Source organism: Thalassophryne amazonica, chromosome 18, assembly GCF_902500255.1.
Source record: "Thalassophryne amazonica chromosome 18, fThaAma1.1, whole genome shotgun sequence".
NCBI lineage: Eukaryota > Metazoa > Chordata > Actinopteri > Batrachoidiformes > Batrachoididae > Thalassophryne > Thalassophryne amazonica.
The window spans coordinates 9,518,178-9,540,349 of record NC_047120.1 but is presented as its reverse complement, the minus strand read 5'-3'; the positions used below and the strand labels follow the sequence as shown (position 1 = coordinate 9,540,349).

The window sequence follows — 22,172 nt, the reverse complement described above, 5'->3', positions numbered from 1 at the left end:
ATGGACACTGTCTGTGAAGGTCCCAGGCCTGGTTTTTGTCGTGATCTTTAATAAACTCAAAATGAAGAATACAATGGTTTGGTTTTTGGTCATGGGCAGAATCTTACATAAAACAACTGGGTAGAAATAACAAAATAATGCTGTGGAGAGCAAAACTGTCAGATGCCTGTTTCTAGTGAAAGGGGAAGTGAGTGTTTTTCAGTTAAACAGGGAAACTTGGTACTTTCCACTGTGACCAAGAAATGAGCTAATCTCATGTGACTGTTAACATGTTCAGACATGTTCAGCAAACAAGAGGAGGAAGAGGAGAATCAGCTCAACTGATGACCTTATTAGGAAGAAAAAGACTGAAGAGATGAGGAGATGTACACCCACTGAAATAAGGGGTATATGAGGTCTATTAGAAAAGTATCCGACCTTATTATTTTTTTCAAAAACCATATGGATTTGAATCACGTGTGATTGCGTCAGACAAGCTTGAACCCTCGTGCGCATGCGTGAGTTTTTCCACGCCTGCCGATTGCATCATTCGCCTGTGAGCAGGCTTTGAGTGAGGAGTGGTCCAGCCCCCTCGTCGTTTCATTGCCAGGAAATGGCGGAATGATTTGGGCTTTTTTTCCATCAGAATTTTTTCAGAAACTGTTAGAGACTGGCAGCTGGAAACCATTAGAAAAATGTATCTGGCTTTCGGTGAAAAGTTACAGGCTTGGTAGAGAATAAGGAGTGTTACTGTCGCTTTAAGGACGGCCCCCAGCGGCTGTGGGGCGCGCCGCGCTCCGAAGCCGCCACTGACAGGATGAACGACCATCACAAGAGCTGGACATCAACCATTTTCCGGCAGATTTCACTTTTAACAAGAGATTTTGTCATGGAAAGGCGAGCAGAGGCTTCGTGTGTCACGATGGATTCGCTACTGGAGCGAGACAAAACCACCTCCGTTTTGGTCTCACAGGACGGCTTTGAGATGGCATTCAGACAGCTGTCGGTGGTTTTTCCATCGAGTGATTATCCGAGAAATTGTGGGTGTGCCTGGACATGCCAGAACATGTCCCGTGAGGCTTCATCACGGCGTTGCTGTGCGCCATGCAGCACCGCCGCGACGCGCGGAATTCCTCCGCACGTCTGTCTCAATGTGCAGAAAAAGTGCTGATGTCCATGTCTTTTCACAATTCCTGTGCTAGTCAGACGACGTCCCGGATAAAACACAGCGTCCAGTTTGGAAATGAATGGCACATTCCAGTTACAGGAGTTTTTGTCATGGAAAGTGGAGCGGAGGCTTCGCGCGTCGTGGCGGTGCCGCATGTCCTAAAAGCGACAGTAACACTCCTTATTCTCTACCAAGCCCGTAACATTTTCACTGAAAGCCAGATAAATTTTTCTAATGGTTTCCAGCTGCCAGTCTCTAACAGTTTCTGAAAAAATTCTGATGGAAAAAAGCCCAAATCATTCTGCCATTTCCTGACAATGAAAATCCGATGAGGAGGCTGGACCACTCCTCACTCAAAGCCTGCTCACAGGCGAATGACACAACCGACAGGCGTGGAAAAACTCACGCATGCGCACGAGGGTTCAAGCTTGTCTGATGCAATCACACGTGATTCAAATCCATATAGTTTTTGAAAAAAATAATAAGGTCGGATACTTTTCTAATAGACCTCGTAAAGCCTGAAAGAGGAAGAATATCGGGGTTAGTCTCCTGCCTTCCTCATCCTGGACCCGCTGGAGGAACCGACCACACCCACCAACAGACAGTGTGAAAAGAATTCAACTAAAAAGAGAGGATCTGAGCACTTTTCACCACAAGAAAAAGACTTCACACTTCACTCCGGCTGAGCTGAAAACTGAAGAGAAACTGGTAACAGGAGATAACCATCAATCCCCCCCGTCTTAGCTGTGTAGAAACTTTCAAGCTCAACCCGGTGAGGAACATTAAGATTTTGTACAAAGTTTAGTGTTCCATCTAAGGATTTAAGGACAAGACCACAAGGCCAAGTGGTTTTCCCTCTCTCATCTGTCCGAATTTTGGATCTATTCCCCTCGAATTGGATTATCAACTTCAACTATTTGGATTATAATTTGGATTTTACCCCCTCTTACTCGATTTTTGGATTATAAATCAAGTCAAGTTTGCCTTGGATTGGACAGCCAACTTCAACATCCTACAACTGGTTATCTATTTTTGTCAATTTTATTATGCCATTATATTTGATCAATATTACTAATCCCTTTGATCATATGAAAGCTGAATTTTAATCTGTATGCCTGCACTTGCCAACTCTGCAATAAATTTTCCAACTGCAGTTAAAGTATAAGTGTGGACATTTGATTTTTGGAGTCTTCTTAAGGAGTGTAATTAAATTGGTAAAGTGTGTTCAACATCAACAGTTATTGTACTTGTCCCCACAAATCTTAGAAACATGGTGTCTAACCAGATCCTTACTCTGGATGGCATTACCCTGACCTCTAGTAATACTGTGAGAAATCTTGGAGTCATTTTTGATCAGGATATGTCATTCAAAGCGCATATTAAACAAATATGTAGGACTGCTTTTTTGCATTTACGCAATATCTCTAAAATCAGAAAGGTCTTGTCTCAGAGTGATGCTGAAAACTAATTCATGCATTTATTTCCTCTAGGCTGGACTATTGTAATTCATTATTATCAGGTTGTCCTAAAAGTTCCCTGAAAAGCCTTCAGTTAATTCAAAATGCTGCAGCTAGAGTACTGACGGGGACTAGAAGGAGAGAGCATATCTCACCCATATTGGCCTCTCTTCATTGGCTTCCTGTTAATTCTAGAATAGAATTTAAAATTCTTCTTCTTACTTATAAGGTTTTGAATAATCAGGTCCCATCTTATCTTAGGGACCTCGTAGTACCATATCACCCCAATAGAGCGCTTCGCTCTCAGACTGCAGGCTTACTTGTAGTTCCTAGGGTTTGTAAGAGTAGAATGGGAGGCAGAGCCTTCAGCTTTCAGGCTCCTCTCCTGTGGAACCAGCTCCCAATTCAGATCAGGGAGACAGACACCCTCTCTACTTTTAAGATTAGGCTTAAAACTTTCCTTTTTGCTAAAGCTTATAGTTAGGGCTGGATCAGGTGACCCTGAACCATCCCTTAGTTATGCTGCTATAGACGTAGACTGCTGGGGGGTTCCCATGATGCACTGTTTCTTTCTCTTTATGCTCTGTATGCACCACTCTGCATTTAATCATTAGTGATCGATCTCTGCTCCCCTCCACAGCATGTCTTTTTCCTGGTTCTCTCCCTCAGCCCCAACCAGTCCCAGCAGAAGACTGCCCCTCCCTGAGCCTGGTTCTGCTGGAGGTTTCTTCCTGTTAAAAGGGAGTTTTTCCTTCCCACTGTAGCCAAGTGCTTGCTCACAGGGGGTCGTTTTGACCGTTGGGGTTTTACATAATTATTGTATGGCCTTGCCTTACAATATAAAGCGCCTTGGGGCAACTGTTTGTTGTGATTTGGCGCTATATAAAAAAATTGATTGATTGATTGATCAACAGGTTCTGTAAGATTTTTCTATTTTTATGAAATTAACACATCCCTTTGGGATCCACTTTACAGATCACTAAAACCTTTTCTTGCAATTTCCAAGAACCCAGATCGCTTAGAGGAGAGCTGCTGTGAATGGGCGTGGCCGGCTTTGTATCCTGGCTCCAGGGCTGTTCAACCAGGGTGCGAAGTCAGCGTGAGCAGGGATGGACGTCCGGATGAAGGCAGTGAGACGAGAGTCTTTCAATCTGAAACCCTCCCGGGTAATACCTGCAGGGGATTGAGGGTTGGACCCTTTAGACGGAGAGCTGTTCTGGTGCCTCCTGTAACAGGGGTGTGGCACACGGGTTACGGATCTGACAGTGTGTGTGTGACAGTGTGTGTGTGTGGCACCGATCAGCCATCACACGGTAAGCACTGACAAGAAGTGGTGAACAACAGCGATCATCTCATTGGGATCTCTGAGGCAGAAAGTGAACCTTTTGTCATTGAAGAAAGCAGGAAAAATGTGGACACATGAAGACGTGAGTGACTTTCATAAAAGCCTAATGGTGACAGACCACTAGACCAGAACATCTCCACAGGTCCAAGGAAAGAAACCAGTGAATCAGCACATAATGCATGTACAATACTGCCAGGAGTCTCCGCCCACTCATGCTGCCGGTCTGTGTCTTTTGACAAGAATCTCCATGGACCGAGTCTGCCCAGCTGCAAATGGGTACCGGCCTTGGTTGGGGAACTTACCTGTGTTGGACTGGCATCGCTTCCAGGGGAAGTTGTAGACTCACGTGCTTCACACAACAGAATCTGGAGAATAGTACCGGCAGGAACAGGCCTCAGGAACTACGCATGTAGAACTGCTCCCAGCAGTTCCTGTGTGAGTGAACTGCCGTGATGTATACAACACAGCCCACAGCAGCTCCTGCAGGACTCGTATCACTTAACAAAGAGAGCAAACTTCCATTTTCTTCAGGCTGTGCAGTCTTCTGTGGACACTTCTATCCACACGCCACAGCAACATCTGGAGGTTCAGTTTGCTTCTGGACACTGAAACATTATAGAATTTTTCAAACTTTTAAAATCTCCAAAGTCACTTTTAGGGGCAGAGGAACAGAAATATTACAATATTTAGTTTTACAAAATTAAAATAGATTTTGAAAGTCAAGAACTGATATAATTCAATTCAGTTGTTTGCAGACAAGGTGAAAAAAATGTAGTACTGCTTTTAATCAGCAAAGAGCAGAATGACTTCATTCTTCTTCTTCAATCTTTCAGCGGCTCCCATTTGGAGGCACCACAGCAGATCAATCGTTTCCATCTCACCCTGTCCTCTTTATCTTCCTCTGTCTCACCAACCACCTGCATGTCCTCCCTCAGCACGTCCATAAACCCTCTCTTTGTCCTCCCTCCCTCACAGAGTCAGGATTGGTCCCCAGATAGCTACAGCTCTCACACTCAGCATTGGTTCCCCTCAAGGTTGCGTGCTGAGCCCACTGCTCTTCACCCTCTACACCTCTGACAGCACTCCGTCCACATCGGCAACACCTTCATTAAGTATGCAGATGACACTAGAGTGGTGAGCTGTATCACTGGAGGAGATGAGTCCGCCTACCATGATGAGGTGAAACAGCTGATGGTGTGGTGTAGAGAAAATAACCTGCTCCTGAACACATCCAAAACCAAGGAGCTAATTATAGACTTCAGGAGAAACAAAAAAGACCTCCAGCCCTTTATCATTGGGGGACGTGAGTGGAAAGGATCAGGGACTTCTGTTTCCTGGGAGTCCACATTGAAGAGAAACTGACCTGGGACAAGAACACCACACACTTGGTAAAGAGGGCACAGCAAAGACTCCACTTTCTGAGAATCCTCAGGTAAAATGACATCAACCAAAGATTGCTGGTGTCTTTTTCCTGCTCTACCATGGACAGCATCCTCATAAATTCTATTTCTACCTCATTTCTTATGTCTCATACTGTTACAAGTATTATTATTATTGCTTATCCTTGCACACGCTGTTTGATGAACATTTTCCTCTACTTGCACCAATCTTGTGTGTTTTTTAAGAGCTGACGTAACATGGGAATTTCTCCTCTGTGAGATCAATAAAGTTTATCTTTATCATACTGCCTCTCATCTTAGGGTGCTGATGCTGCAGAATGCTAGACAGACAAAGGAACATGACACTAGATACAGCCACATAAGTTACTCACTTTGCTGCCAATGATGTCAGGATGAAGCACTCAGAGGTCACAAAATGGACATAGAGGAGTTGTGACCTTGCCAGAAAGATGTGTCAGCATCAATTAATAGTCTCTGGCCCCCTCCCCTCCTGGGGTAATGATGAGGCGTTTATGGATAACTGGACTTCGTTTTAGGGCTGCCATGGCTTGCTGATGCCGGAAGGCCTTCACTCTACTGGGGAAGGCGCTGCCATCTTGTCTGCGAACATAGATAGAGCTCTACAGGGAGGGTAAAATTAGGATTTTACAGCAGGCCATGGAGCAGGTGATTAGAGACCCTGTAAGCCTTATGACAAATGTGGTTGTGCAATCCATTAGCTTAGTGAGGAAATTAGTTCAGAAAATCCACTATGGTGATAGTGCCATTTAAGTGGCAGGGAGGTAAATGCATCCAGTTGAGAATGTGGCCTAGGGATATGCTTTGCAGTCTTAATAACCATTACTGCATTGCATGTGATGTTGATGTTGATGTGAAGTTGATGTTGAAACTGAGGATGCCCGTTCGCTGTTCCAGCAACATCAAATATTTTGTGTCTGCTACCTACAACTTGCGTGGAATGTCTCAAATCTAAACCTACTTCCAGGCATCTTATATATGCTACTCTGTAACCATCCCTAAATCCAAACAGTCCAACTGTCAACCCCACTGAGGTCCTTAGTCTGGGTCTCATTGACATAACATGACTGTCCTTAAAATCATTGTTCATTAATGATCTAATTATGGATCATCACTTAGATATGATTGGGCTATGTGAAACCTGGCTTAAACCTACAGTTGTCCTCCCCTGAACTGAGGCCTGCCCATAGGCATACACATTTAGTCATGTCCCTCGTGATGCGAAGCAAGGCGGGGGTGAGCAACAGCCTTGCACCCCCCCCCCCCAAGGCTGTTGCTCTTATTTTAAAAAATCTAGGTTTAGATGATTAGCTGTTAGGGGTTACAAATATAAATGGTGAGGAACCTTGGGGCAATTTTTGATCCTAGGTTGTCCTTTGACCTGTACATTAGAGATATTACGAGGACTGCTTTCTTCCACCTGAGGAATATAGCAAAGATTCGTCCCATCCTGTCTCTGACTGATGCTAAGACCCTGATTCATGCATTTGTCTCTTCTAGATTGGAATACTGCAATGTTCTATTTTCTGGTTTACCGCAGTCCAGCATTAAGGGTCTCCAACTGGTTCCTAATGCTGCTGCCAGACTTTTGACATGAAGCAGAAAGTTTGACCACATTACACCCATTTTGGCATCTCTTCACTGGCTTCCTGTCCCTGTCAGATCAGATTTTAAGGTTCTGCTACTAGCCTATAAAATTGTTCATGGACTGGTACCTCCCTACTTACCTGACCTACGTCCCAGCCCAGGCTAGGATTAGGGTTCGGGCTCTGGGTTCTCACAGTACAGGACTACTTTGTGTCCCTCGGGTGAAAAAAGTCTGCAGGTAACAGAGCTTTCTCTTCTCATGCCCCTGTTCTGTGGAATGGTCTCCCTGCGTCAATAAAACAGTTAGATTCTGTGGAGACTTTCATGGTCAGACTTAAGACGCACTTATTTTCCCTTTCGCATGGCTAGCATACTGGTACAGTCTTGTTTTATGCTTTTTACTCTTTTAATTCATTTTATTAGTAATTGGAGCGGGCCGCGGACTCAACTTTACCTCAATTCTGGGTCTTTTAGTGAAGCTTAGGGCTAGTGGCCGGCGATCACCTTAGTATTTCTTCTGTTTTTCTTGTTGATTAATGCTGGCAAATTATACAGTATTTTTTGTCTTTCTGATGCCTGATTCTGTTTTTTTCTCTCTGTTGGTGGTGCAGCTCCATCCAGAGATGGCAGTTGTATTTGTGTTGGCGACCCTCCTGTCCTGTGCACCAACAGCATTTCTTGTATATTCGTCCATGAATTGTTCTGTAATTTATGTCTGTAGCATGGCCCAAGCAGAGGGTCACCCCTTTGGGTCTGGTCTGCTTGAGGTTTCTTCCTCAGAGGGAGTTTTTCCTTACCACTGTTGTTCTGGGGGTTGGTAAGGTTAGACCTTACCTGTGTGAAGCACCTTGAGGCAACTCTGTTGTGATTTGGCGCTATATAAATGAAAATAAATTGAAAAAATTAATATATATATAAACTTTATTTACAGACTCAGGGTCCAGTTTATACACACAAGACATATACACTTACATTATAGAACATAAAAAAATCATCCACCCCCCCCCCACCCCCCCCCCCCCCCCCCACACACAATATATTTACATTAAAAAAATCAGATTAGAGATACATACAATTGGCTTTTCCAATGTTTCCATATGTCAGAATTGTACTGAGTGTCACTTTCCTTTATACTGGACAAACACATTATGATACCATTTCTTGACTCAGTTAACCTACACATAAATTTATACATGAGGTTCCTCATTAGAGCCTGAAATGTGGGCACATTTGCAGTGACAGAGTACTTGCACTTTCCCATCTTGGAGCCTTCAGCAAAATTCTAAGCGCATCATTATAAGCCACCTTGATCTTATTCATCTTTGCTTTGCTATAGCTACACCAAAGATGGACTGTATACAGTGAAGTACAGTAAGTTCTAAAGAGAGATATTTTAACATCATTAGTACACATATAAAATTTGTGTGCCAGCATATTCGCTTGCGCATACAACTTGCAACACTGACGCTGAATGTCATCATCATCATATAAGTCATTCCTAAGAATATGACCCAAGTATTTTGCTTTAATTACATTTGCCAACTCACTGTTATTTAAATAAAAAGAAGGGAACTGTAATTTTTTATCCTCCTTGGACCTGGCAATCATTACAACACTCTTTTTTTAGTTATATTTAATGTCATACTCTATCCCATACTCTGAGCAGGCTCTGAGCAATTGCTGGAGACCAGCACTATAGGGAGACAGGACAACTAAGTCATCAGCATACAATAAGTGATTAATAACCTTATCCCCAACCATACATCCAGTCCTACAGTCCTTTAATTTCCTGGACAGATCATTCATATAAAGACTAAAAAGAACAGGAGAGAGAATTCCACCTTGCCTGACACCATTGGTAACCAGGAAATGACTAGAAGATGCCTCGTCCCATCTGACCTGCATGGTTTGATGAGAATACCAATACTGCAAGATGCGTATCAAGTATAAAGGAACTCCTCGTTCATATAGTTTTAAAAACAATTTCCCATGATTAACACGGTCAGACGCCCTAGATGCATCTAAAAAACACATAAATATTGTGGAGTTGTTCTTCTTATATGTTGATATAAACTCCTTTAATGCATAGATACACAAATCTGTTCCATGTTTATGTTTAAAACCAAATTGATTATCAGTTGTCACCACATGTCCTTGCAGCCTCTCCAAGATTATCCGCTCTAATACTTTGGAAATTATGCTAGCAAGTGCAATGGGTCTATAGTTGTCTATACTAGATGCTTTATAAGTTTTATCTTTGATAACGGTAACCAATAGTACAGACAACAAAGAGTCAGGTAATATGCCATGTGTTAACAGGCCTGAGAAACACAAAGCAAGCAGCACTGAGAGTCTATAACTACAACTCCTGGCAAAAATTATGGAATCACCGGCCTCAGAGGATGTTCATTCAGTTGTTTAATTTTGTAGAAAAAAAGCAGATCACAGACATGACACAAAACTAAAGTCATTTCAAATGGCAACTTTCTGGCTTTAAGAAACACTATAAGAAATCAAGAAAAAAGATTGTGGCAGTCAGTAACGGTTACTTTTTTAGACCAAGCAGAGGAAAAAAATATGGAATCACTCAATTCTGAGGAAAGAATTATGGAATCACCCTGTAAATTTTCATCCCCCAAATTAACACCTGCATCAAATCAGATCTGCTCATTGACATTGACCCTATGCCATGACATTGACCCTATGTGTCTTTTTGCAAGGAATGTTTTTGCAGTTTTTGCTCTATGGCAAGATGCATTATCATCTTGAAAAATGATTTCATCATTCCCAAACATCCTTTCAATTGTCCAAAATATCAACATAAACTTGTGCATTTATTGATGATGTAATGACAACCATCTCCCCAGTGCCTTTACCTGACATGCAGCCCCATATCATCAATGACTGTGGAAATTTACATGTTCTCTTCAGGCAGTCATCTTTATAAATCTCATTGGAAAGGCACCAAACAAAAGTTCCAGCATCATCACCTTGCCCAATGCAGAGTCGAGATTCATCACTGAATATGACTTTCATCCAGTCATCCACAGTCCACAACTGCTTTTCCTTAGCCCATTGTAACCTTGTTTTTTTCTGTTTAGGTGTTAATGATGCCTTTCGTTTAGCTTTTCTGTATGTAAATCCCATTTCCTTTAGGCGGTTTCTTACAGTTCGGTCACAGACGTTGACTCCAGTTTCCTCCCATTCGTTCCTCATTTGTTTTGTTGTACATTTTTCGATTTTTGAGACATATTGCTTTAAGTTTTCTGTCTTGACGCTTTGATGTCTTCCTTGGTCTACCAGTATGTTTGCCTTTAACAACCTTCCCATGTTGTTTGTATTTGGTCCAGAGTTTAGATACAGCTGACTGTGAACAACCAACATCTTTTGCAGCATTGCGTGATGATTTACTCTCTTTTAAGAGTTTGATAATCCTCTCCTTTGTTTCAATTGACATCTCTCGTGTTGGAGCCATGATTCATGTCAGTCCACTTGGTGCAACAGCTCTCCAACGTGTGTTCACTCCTTTTTAGATGCAGACTAACGAGCAGATCTGATATGATGCAGGTGTTAGTTTTGGGGATGAAAATTTACAGGGTGATTCCATAATTTTTTCCTCAGAATTGAGTGATTCCATATTTTTTTCCTCTGCTTGGTCTAAAAAAGTAACCGTTACTGACTGCCACAATCTTTTTTTCTTGATTTCTTATAGTGTTTCTTAAAGCCAGAAAGTTGCCATTTGAAATGACTTTAGTTTTGTGTCATGTCTGTGATCTGCTTTTTTTCTACAAAATTAAACAACTGAATGAACATCCTCCGAGGCCGGTGATTCCATAATTTTTGCCAGGGGTTGTAGCATACTTTAGATGCTCAACAGTAATTTGGTCAGTACCACTGGCTTTATTTACTGCCAGCTTTCCAATGGCATCACACACCTCATCTGGTCTAATAACCATACCATCATCATAAACAACATCATCGACATCAAAAGCAGCACTTTCAACACAGTTAAAAATTTCCCCAAAATGCTTCGCCCATAACTCTGCAATATTCCCATCCCCAGATATACCATTTACAGTAGATGGAAGAGGCATCTTGCTGTTGTTAATAACTTTAACTTCTTTCCAGAAATCCTGGACATCATTTTGATGGAGTTTTTTTAGCCACTGAGTTAGCCCTCATCATTTGCTCATTTCTTTTCACATAGCGCACAGCATATTTAAACCTGGCATTAGTGGTCTTCTTATGCTGGAACTCAGGGCCATGTCTCAATTTTCCAGCAAGTACCCAGTTTCTTAAAGCTTTTTTAGCCTCTGAGTGAAACTCCAGCACATACTCATTCCATCCAGGCCTGATATTTTGTTTTTTCTTGTCATGAGCAAAAAACTTACCATCATTAATCAAACACTTCACTATATTTTCATACATATTAAATAAGTTATTCTGGTGGTCCTGATTTTGGCAGTTAATATCACAAGATAATACTACATGTGGTATATGTACACTGCTGAGGCTTTTATCTGTTAATATATTATATTTCCAAAGATCATATTCAGAGAGCTTAGCCCAGTCTATTTTCCTACATGCATGTTGACGTCTATTATTGCTAGACAGTTCCAGTAGACAGCTCAGGTTTAATGACATAGAGAGAGGAATGTGGTCTGCTATGGACAGATCATACAGAATTTTAGCCTCAGATAAACAGTCATGGGCATCGGCTGTGCATATACAGTGGTCCAGCCAGGATGTTGTATGCCATGCTTCACTGATATATGTATAGCTATTCTCAGGCAGCAGCACTTTACTAGAAAGCACTAATTTACTGTTTTGACAAAAGAGTTCTAGATGCTGTCCAAACAAAGACTGATTATCTGAGATGTCAGCATTCAGATCACCCATAACAAATATACATGTACATTCACTTTCTTTAATAAAAGAACTAATGAATTCTAATCTGTTGAGAAATTCATTTTCATTTTGATTGCATTCATAGGGAGTGTAAACAGTTAAAATTATAAACTCATTTTTTTCATAGGCAACCTTGATCGCTATAGCCCAGTCGACCTCTAAGCAACACGTTCCAATGTCCGCAGCATACATGAAACGTCAATGCTGTTGAAGGTTACAGGGGGAAGTTCATCTAAGTGATGAGACACAAAGCGAGGGATGTTTTCCCCAGCCTCGTTAAGCACCTTTAGACAGCTTTTGACATTGTTTACATCTTTATGTGGCCCTTTGTGCGTAACAAAACGCTGAGTTGTACTAGGGCAGAGATCAAACAGTACCTTCTTCGAGTTCTCAATCCACTTGGACCCAAAATGGTTCACAGTCAATAATATAATATCATCCTGACTGAGTGTCTTCATTTTCACAACAAGAAATAGTTCATCTTCCACCAGAGTCTTACCGTTTGCTGTAGTATAAATCTCTGGTTTAAGTCGTGCTTTACTCAGGGCGGCGGCACCTTTACCTGCTGTGTCCGCCATCCCATACAGTAGGTATGTGGGGCGGTAAAGGCCAGCGGTGTCTTTGGCATGCAGAGTTGTGGTTTGATACTCATCAGTGGAGCTAGCTTTAGCCTAGCACAGCCTCCATCTTTTGATTATTATTTCTCTGTTCATTTATTTTCACTCACTTGTTGGTTACTTTCACTTTTCTTCTTCCTTTGAGTCTCACTCTCTCGTGTATTTGTGGTCCTTCACCGTGTCTCTTGTTGTCCTCGTCGTCTCACAGCTGTTTTTCTTCCACAATCACCCATCAAGAGATGTTTTACTTATATAATCATTTTCAAGGCACTGTAAACTTGATGTGTCCTTTTGCTGAGGCCCAGTAAGATATGTTGAGAAACATGCAAATGGAATAGGGTGACAGTATTGGACATCTGTCAGCAAGATAAGGAGATTAAACTTGATACACATGATTAGACTTTTGGTGTGACCGTGGTGATAAGACTTGCTAACAATGCTTCAGTTAGCAGTTTTTTTGCCCAAACAATTTCTTATCAGGTTAGGCACAGGTGTCAGGAAAAAGAGGAAGTAAGAAGACTGCACTGCGCCTGTGGGTCACACCTACCCCGAAGCAGAGGAAGAAGTGGCCAAAAGGACAACGCCCAAGTTTAGCATGAATCATTGTATTAGCATAAGGAGTCAGATGTGACTAAAATGGACTCCAGCATGTTGCTCTCGGTTCCTCTTAGCTGTTAGCTTGCCGGAACACCAGACTGCTGGTTGGAAGTTCTTAGTCCCTGGGACCCTCAGAACTTCCGGGTATGTTAAAATTCATCCTACTCATTCTGTTACATTCGGTTACATTTAAATTCTGTTTAATATATCACCATGTAGAGGTCTATCTGAAGGAGTAATTGTGTTCAGTTTTAAATAACTGGTCAAATCCTTCTTTCAAATCAAACGGATGTGTGGGATAAGGCGGCGGGGGCAAGGGGAGGGCAAGGGGAGGTCACGGGAGACCCTTAAAATCCCAAGAGTGTCTTCTTCTGCAGGCCTCCCATCCTGTGCATCAGGATGGACTCCCAAAATTTCCTGTATTTTCCTATTGTCAATTGTGTTGGTAGCATGGCCCAAGCAGAGGGTCATCCCATTGAGTCTGGTCTGCTTGAGGTTTCTTCCTCAAAGGGAGTTTTTCCTTACCACTGTCACCTGTGTGCTTGCTCTGGGGGCTAACCTAAGTAAGGTTAGACCTTACTTGTCTGAAGCACCTTGAGGCAACTTTGTTGTGATTTGGCGCTATATAAATTAAATAAATTGAATTGAAAATGAAACTGAAACAGGAAAGAGCTCCTCAGAAGATCACTGGGTGCCCTCTACCCACAATGGGGGGCCTTCATGGCTGTGACTGTCTGAGGAGAGCCAAGACCATCCTAAAGGACTCATCACACCCTGGACACTCTCTGTTTGAGGTACTGCCATCAGGCAGATGGTACAGGGCCATTAAGTGACATCACCTGTGTAATAGCAAACAAATGGTAAATGGACTGCATTTATATAGCGCTTTTCCACCTGCATCAGACACTCAAAGCGCTTTACAATTATGCCTCACATTCACCCCGATGTCAGGGTGCTGCCATACAAGGCACTCACTACACACCGGGAGCAATAGGGGATTAAAGGCCTTGCCCAAGAGCCCTTAGTGATTTTCCAGTCAGGCGGGGATTTGAACCCATGATCTTCTGGACTCAAGCCCAACACCTTAACCACTAGACCATCACCTCCAGACAGTGAGAGACCTCGCAGAGGATTTCCTTGGTGAGTGCTGATGACGACGTACTTGAATCAGCATCATCTGTATGTTATTCCTCCTGGTTCTTATTGTAATATACGGCCCCTTCCAAAGAACAAAATCAATATATTCCTCAGTTTGAATTTATTGAAAGTCACGCTGAAAACCAGGCCTTGGTCCCTAGAGACAGTGTCCACAAGGGCCTTCATCATCTGAGAGCCCCGAACATGGCCAAAAGGTTTTTATAAAAGACAGTGTAGGCGAGGTGACATTCCAACTCCAGCCCCTCTCCAGGAGTTAACTCCTGGAGAGGGGCTGGACACTTCATTTTTCTGGCGTTCCCACGGGAAGAGGCGGAGAGCTGGGGTCGCATTGCTTATTGCTCCCCAGCTCAGTCGCCATGTGTTGGAGTTCACTCTGGTGAACGAGAGGGTCGCATCCCTACACCTTCGGGTCGGGGACAGGTCTCTCACCGTTGTCTCGGCCTACGGGCTGAGCGGCAGTGCAGAGTACCCAACCTTCCTGGAGTCCCTAGGAGGGGTACTAGATAGCGCTCCGACTGGGGACTCCATTGTTCTCCTGGGGGATTTCAATGCCCACGTGGGCGGCGACAGTGAGACCTGGAGGGGGGTGATCAGGAAGCATGGCCTCCCCAATCTGAACCCGAGTGGTGTTCAGTTGTTGGACGTCTGTGCTAGTCACAGTGTGTCCATCACAAAACACCATGTTCGAGCACAAGGGTGTCCATAAGTGCACATGGCACCAGGACACCCTGAGCCGGAGGTCGATGATCGACTTTATAGTCGTATCATCTGACCTTTGGCCACGTGTCTCGGACACTTGAGTGAAGAGAGGGGCAGAGCTGTCAACCGATCACCACCTGGTGGTGAGTTGGATCCGCTGGCAGGGGAGGAAGCCGGTCAGACTTGGCAGGCCCAAACATATCGTGAGGGTCTGCTGGGAACGACTGGCGGAACCCTCTGTCAGCGAGGTCTTCAACTCCCACCTCCGGGAGAGCTTCTCCCAGATCCCGCGGGAGGTTGGAGACATGGAATCCGAGTGGACCATGTTCTCCACCTCCATTGTTGATGCAGCCACTCGTAGTTGTGGTCGCAAGGTCTCTGGTGCCTGTCGCAGCGGCAGTCCCCGAACCCGGTGGTGGACACCGGAAGTAAGGGATGCCGTCAAGCTGAAGAACGAGTCCTACTTATCTTTGTTGGTAGGTGGGACCCCAGAAGCAGGTGACAGGTACCGGCAGGCCAAGCGTGCTGCAGCCCGTGTGGTCGCAGAGGCAAAAACTCGGGTCTGGGAGGAGTTCGGGGAGGCTATGGAGGAGGACTATCGGTCAGCCTCAAGAGATTCTGGCAAACCGTCCGACGCCTCAGGAGGTGGAAGCAGCTCTCCACCAGCACTGTTTACGGTGCGGGTGGGGAGCTGTTGACCCTGACTGGGGATGTTGTCGGGCGGTGGAAGGAGTACTTCGAGGATCTCCTCAATCCCACCGTCACATCTTCCGAAGAGGAAGCAGAGACTGGGGACTCAGAGGTGGACTCATCCATTACCCAGGCCGAAGTCACCGAGGTGGTTAGAAAGCTCCTTGGTGGCAAGACTCCTGGGGTGGATGAAATCTGTACCGTAAGTCTCTGGATGTTGTGGGACTGTCTTGGCTGACACGCCTCTGCAACATCATGTGATGATCGTGGACAGTGCTTCTGGATTGGCAGACCGGGGTGGTGGTCCCTCTGTTTAAGAAGGGGGATCGGAGGGTGTGTTCCAACTATAGGGGGATCACACTCCTCAGCCTCCCCGGTAAGGTCTATTCCAGAGTACTGGAGCGGAGAATTCAACCGATGGTCGAACCTTGGATTCAGGAGGAGCAGTGTGGTTTTCGTCCTGGTCGCAGCACACTGGACCAGCTCTACATGCTCCATCGGGTGCTCAAGGGTTCATGGGAGTTCGCCCAACAGTTCGACCGTGTCCCTCTGGGCACCCTGTGGGGAGTGCTCCAGGAGTACGGGGTCCGGAGTCCTTTGCTAAGGGCTATCTGGTCCCTGTACAACCGCAGCAGGAGCTTGGTTCGCATTGCCAGTAGTAAGACAAACCTGTTTCCAGTGCACGTTGGCCTCCACCAGGGCTGCCCTTTGTCACTGGTTCTGTTCATTATTTTTATGGACAGAATTTCTAGGTGCAGCCAGGGTGTAGAGGGGGTCTGGTTTGGGAACAACAGAATCTCGTCTCTGCTGTTTGCGGACAATGTGGTTCTGTTGGCTTCGTCAAATCATGACCTTCAGCGTGCACTGGAGCGGTTTGCAGCCGAGTGTGAGGCGTCCGGGATGAAAATCAGCACCTCCAAATCCGAGGCCATGGTTCTTGACCGGAAAAAGGTGCTTTGCCCTCTTCAGGTCGGTGGAGTGTCCTTGCCTCAAGTGGAGGAGTTTAAGTATCTTGGAGTCTTGTTCACAAGTGAGGGACGGATGGAGCATGAGATTGATAGACGGATTGGTGCAGCATCTGCAGTGATGCGGTCGCTGTATCGGACCATTGTGGTGAAGAGAGAGCTGATTAGGGGAGCAAAGCTCTCGATTTACCAATCGATCTACGTTTCGATCCTCACCTATGGTCATGAGATTTGGCTCATGACCAAAAGAACGAGGTCACGAGTACAAGCGGCCGAGATGAGTTTCCTCCGCAGGGTGGCTGGGCGCTCCCTTAGAGATAGGGTGAGGAGCTCGGTCACTCGGGAGGAGCTCGGAGTCGAGTCAGTTGAGGTGGCTCGGGCATCTTTTCCGGATGCCCCCTGGACGCCTCGCTGGAGAGGTGTTCCGGGAACACGTCCCATTGGGAGGAGGCCCCGGGGAAGACCCAGGACACGCTGGAGGGACTACATCTCTCGGCTGGCTTGGGAACGCCTTGGGGTTCCCCCGGAGGAGCTGGGGGAGGTGTGTGTGGATCGGGAGGTCTGGGCAGCTTTGCTTGAGCTGCTGCCTCCGCGACCCGACTCTGGATAAAGCGGAAGAAAATGGATGGATGGATGGACAGTGTAGGCGTGGTTGGGTTTTAGTCTCACAATCCTACTCTTACTGGCTCCCCACAGACAGGGGGAGCCCTCCCTTTATCTGAAACTTGTGCAGGCATAATGGAAGTGAAACTTAACTCTTTTGTTGAGACTTTGAACCAGGTTCCAGGCATTTCTGTACAAAAGCAAATACTTGATAACTAACATAAAATAATAGAATAAGAAATCAGCACAGATATTATGTACGTGGAGACCTGCTGTGCAGTCGAGCGAGTCCCGGCTGACTGTGCCACCTGTTAGGCTTTTATTAAGTCTCAAGTCCTGTGCATAAAAACCACACAATACAAGCAGACAGAAGGCTGTCATCATGGAAACCATCTTCACTGTGGAGCTTCCCTTCAAATGATGTGAAAACCAGCAGGACTTTGATGAGTCATGCCAATGTTAAGAGCAGCAGTAAAGCGCAGAGGTTGTTTGATACTCACAGTAGGTTCCAAGGCCTGGCAGGGCTCTGTGTGCAGCTATGCTGGACACGTTGACAATGGAGCCTCCTTGTCCTCTTGCCATCATACCGCGAGCCACTACCTGAAGAAAAACAGCTTCTTAATCTAATTAAGCACTTAATTCAATTAAGGGTCACAGGGGGCTGGAGCCTATCCTAGCCTATCCCAGCAGTCACAGGGCATGAGGCGAGGTTCACCCTGGACAGGACGCCAGCCTGTCACAGGGTCACATACAGATAAACAAACACATTCACACCTATGGACAGTTTAAAGTTTCCAGTCCACCTAACCTGCATGTCTTTGGATGTGGGAAGAAGCCAGAGTACCCGGCGGGAACCCACGCAAACATGGGGAGAATGTTGTGGGCTGCCTGCTCTGTCTGCTGCTGCTTTTTTTTTCTGCACAGGTGGCAAGCTGCAAGCTGATCGACACACCACATTTCCACATTTCATCAACTGCAGTATATGGAACCCTGGCTCTTCACTCCATCTTCGCCAGAAACTCTGAAAACCTTCCACAGTAAGACTGGTCATTTTCTCTTGGTGTTTCCACACACCAGCCTTAAAAGAAGCAGCTTGTCACTGAAGCAAACCTATGCTTTCCTGCAGCCTGTGACGGAGCTCCCACACTCCACATCAGCCATGTTAAGTGTTTGCTCTCTTTTGCTTTTACAAGCTGCTGCATACTGAACTCTGCTTGAAACGTAATACAAGTTGAACTGTGAACTTTTCCTGAAGAGCAGCAACTGGAAGAAACTGCACTGAATCATTTTCGTCTAACTGCCCGCTTACAGGACCAGCTGTGATTAATTATCACTGATTCAAACTGAACTGAGAACTTTTCCTGATTGAGAACGATTTGAAGAAACTGAACAGAATCTTTCTGCCTAACTGCCTGTTTATCTGGACCAGCTGTGATAAGTTGTCACTGATTGACTGTGTGAACCGCTTCTGGAAGTGACTGGCTCAGCACTCACCATCTGTCTCTCTCTCTCTCCAGCCTCGTCGACAGCTTGTGGCGGGCACCTGGCTCCGGATCCATCTGCTGGGACTGAAACCATTCTGGACTGCGGACTCCCTGGTTCCACCACTCCGCGGGCCGGTCTCCACTCGGCTATGCAGCCAGTTCACATTTATTCTGTTCAATAAATCCTTTGTCACCGCTTACTTTCTGCTCTCTGCTTCTGGGTTCGTCTTCCACTCACGCCCGAATCATAACAGAGAACACACAAACGCGACACAGAAAGACCACAGGTGGGAATTGATCCCATGACCTTCTCGCTGTGAAGCAACAGTGATAACCACTAAGACACCGTGCTGCTCACAGGCAGGAAATGGATGAAACAAACCCTCTGTAATGTCACTTAAAGCGTCTAAAGCAGGCGGTTCCAAATGACCCCATCAATAAGAATGTGGCAAACAAAGGAAGCCAAAACATGCCCCATCTCATAGTTGCTTTTCAAGCTAAGGCTAACAGGTTAACCCTTGAATTAGGTCTTTCATTAATGTATTTTTTGTGGACTGTCAGGTGGTTTTATTAATGTGTGGTTTGAGGTGGGATTTAAAAACTATGATGACATATTACCTTAGTAACTGGCATCATCAAGAACCATCATTGGAGCTAATGTTGTCAAATTATCAATACCTGCTAATTAGTGCTATTATACAAATAAAGTAGGAAAACATCAGTGGAAACACTGAAGCACAGACGGCTGTAATGGTACACCAGTACATTTAACCACACAGTAAATCACATTATCTCAGATAATGGTGAAAAAAAAATACTTAGACAAAACAGACACAGCTGATTGACAACAGCTAGCGGCGGGCTGTCTTGATTTTGCACACTAGCTGTCACTCAAAGCAACCACACCCCTAATTATTCATAACTTAGTAGCTTAAAATAGTTTCAACTAATGAGAGCAGAAAATTACTAGCTACAGAGACCAAAATAGTTTTTTGTGTCTTTGGTTGTCTGTTTCCAAGGCTGTAAATGTGTTTCTGCTGTAATGTTGGACAGTTTAACATGGGGGTCTACGGCAAGTGACTCACTTCTGGAACCAGCTTCAAGTGACCATTTTTAAGGAAAATAATGGAAATTATTCTGAGTTTGCAACAAAAAGAACTTGAACGTAGTTGTCAAACTGTCACACTGTGCATGAAAAGAAGCACAGATTTACCTGAGACACCTGCAGCACAGCTTTCACATTGACATGGAACAACCTAGAAAAATGTTGAGAGAATAATGATTAAACTGAACAGTTTCCAGCTCTAAATCAGTTCACTGCTTCAGGACAAGCTACCAAACTACATTTCGCAGCTTCCTGAGTCCTACCTGTCAAAATCTTCAGGTTGGACCTCCAGAAGCGACTCCACCTTCAGGCAGGCAGCATTATTCACCAGCAGGTCAATGGGACCGACATCCTTCAGGGCCTCTGCCGTGGCCTCCCAGTCTGCCAGGTCCACACACACTGGAATGATGGATGGACACTACAAGGAGAATACAACAAATGCAGAGAGCTGAAGCAGAAAAGGAAAAAAAAAACAACAACAAAGGAAGACAGGGTGTCTTATTGAGGTTTTTTTTTTTTTTTGGTGCAGGGGGAACATCGAAAGCATTACGGACTGCATAACAGGTTCTACCAACATCTGTACAGACAATATCATCTGAAACAAGACCATTACCCCAACAACAAACCGTGGGTGACCAAGGACATCAAGGCAAGACTAAACAGGAAGAAGGCTGCATTCAGGAGTGGAGACAGAGAGGAGCTGAAGAGGGAGCAGCAAGAACTGAGGAAGAAGATCACAGAGGGGAAGGAGAGTTACAGGAGGAAGCTGGAGAACAAGCTCCGGGAGAACAACGTGAGGAAGGTGTGGAAGGGGATGAGAACCATCACTGGTCATGGTAAAAAGGTGCACCAGATGATGGAAGGACACCTTCATGAGGCCAATGAGCTAAACCTGTTCTTCAACAGGTTTGACAAAATGGACTCTTCCCACCTTTCCCCCAGCTCTTCTCAGTGCTTCCCCTCCCCTGCGCACTCACCTCACACCCCAATTATTACCACCTCCCTCCCCCTACCAAGCTGCCCCCACTCCCCTCCCTCCACTACACCCTCATTCTCCTTGATGCCTCCCATCACCCTCACTGCTGAGGAGGTAAGAAGAGAATTTAGTCGCCTGTGTCCAGGAAAGGCTGCGGGTCCTGAAGGTCTCAGTCCCAGAGTGCTGAAGGAATGTGCTGTCCAGCTGTGTGGGATTTTCCAGCACATCTTCAACTTGAGCTTGAACCAGATGGTTGTTCCTGAGCTGTGGAAAACCTCATGTGTCATCCCTGTGGCCAAGAAGACGAACCACAACACATTTAATGACTACAGACCTGTGGCCCTAACATCACATGTTCTGAAGTCACTGGAGAGTTTCTTCCAGTGAGAGTCATGTTCTTCAACTTCTCCAGTGTGTTCAGCACCATCCGGCCTGACTTGTTCAGTGATAAGATATGGGACATGAAGGTGGAGGCTCCATTGGTGGTCTAGATTATCAACTACCTCACAGGCCATCTGCAGTATGTGAGGCTTCGAGACATTACATCTGGCACCATCAGGAGCAGCACGGGGGCACCCCAGGGGATGGCCCTGTCTCCCTTTCTGTTCACACTCTACATCTCAGACTTCAGGTTCTGGTCACAGTCCTGCTACCTACAGAAATTTTCAGATGACTCTGCCATTGTGGGCTGCATCGGCAGTATCCAGGAGGTTGAGTACAGGAGTGTGGTGGACAGGTTTGTAGAGTGGTGTAAACTCAACCACCTGCAGCTCAGTGTATCTAAGATGAAGGAGCTGGTGGTGGACTTCAAAAGATGGAAGACCCATCCAAACCCAGTAACCATTAATAGAAATGACATGGATATTGTAGACTATTACAAGTATCTGGGTGTCCACATAGACAACAAACTGGACTGGACTGTAAACACAGACGCTGTGTAGAAGAAAAGTCAGAGCCGACTGTACCTTCTCAGGAGGCTCAGATCTTTTAAGGTCTGCAGAAATATGTTGCAGATGCAGAGGTGGGACAAAGTCCCCAGCAAGTCACGATGACTATGTAAATGTGCACTGTGGCGCCACCGTCCATGCTGAAGACATACAGATAAGACATGTATTGTCCTTCTCTGTTTCTGTGCATAAACATGCCGTTTCCCCACAATGGAGCATTCTTTTGGAGTGTTGTGTAATCAAATTCAGAGCATTTTTCTATGCAGAGAAAACAAACCTCAGATGTATCACTGCAAACATGTGACCAGACCTGACCGTCGACTATTTGCTGTCACAAGTCTCAGCTTTCTGGCACGGCAGAAGCACACTGAGGTCTGGCTTTGAGACAAAGTGTGTCTGTTTCATTTTCACATATTTGAAAAGAAGATTAACACTTAAAATTCACCAAACTGTAATCAGTAAATAAAGC

The 22,172-nt window shown here is 45.0% G+C and overlaps 1 protein-coding gene across 1 annotated transcript in view; it reads right to left on the bottom strand.

The window, feature by feature from the left end:
* The window catches only part of LOC117531558 (L-xylulose reductase-like), a 35,808-nt gene extending 14,625 nt beyond the window's left edge, over positions 1-21,183 (bottom strand). Inside the window, exons 1-4 of the mRNA XM_034194679.1 lie at positions 21,091-21,183; positions 20,044-20,198; positions 19,889-19,931; positions 17,692-17,791 (exon numbers count right to left, since the gene is read on the bottom strand). Coding sequence (XP_034050570.1) covers positions 17,692-17,791; positions 19,889-19,931; positions 20,044-20,198; positions 21,091-21,183 — 391 coding nt within the window. The remainder of the gene's footprint in view (positions 1-17,691; positions 17,792-19,888; positions 19,932-20,043; positions 20,199-21,090) is intronic.
* Positions 21,184-22,172: the final 989 nt, after the last annotated feature.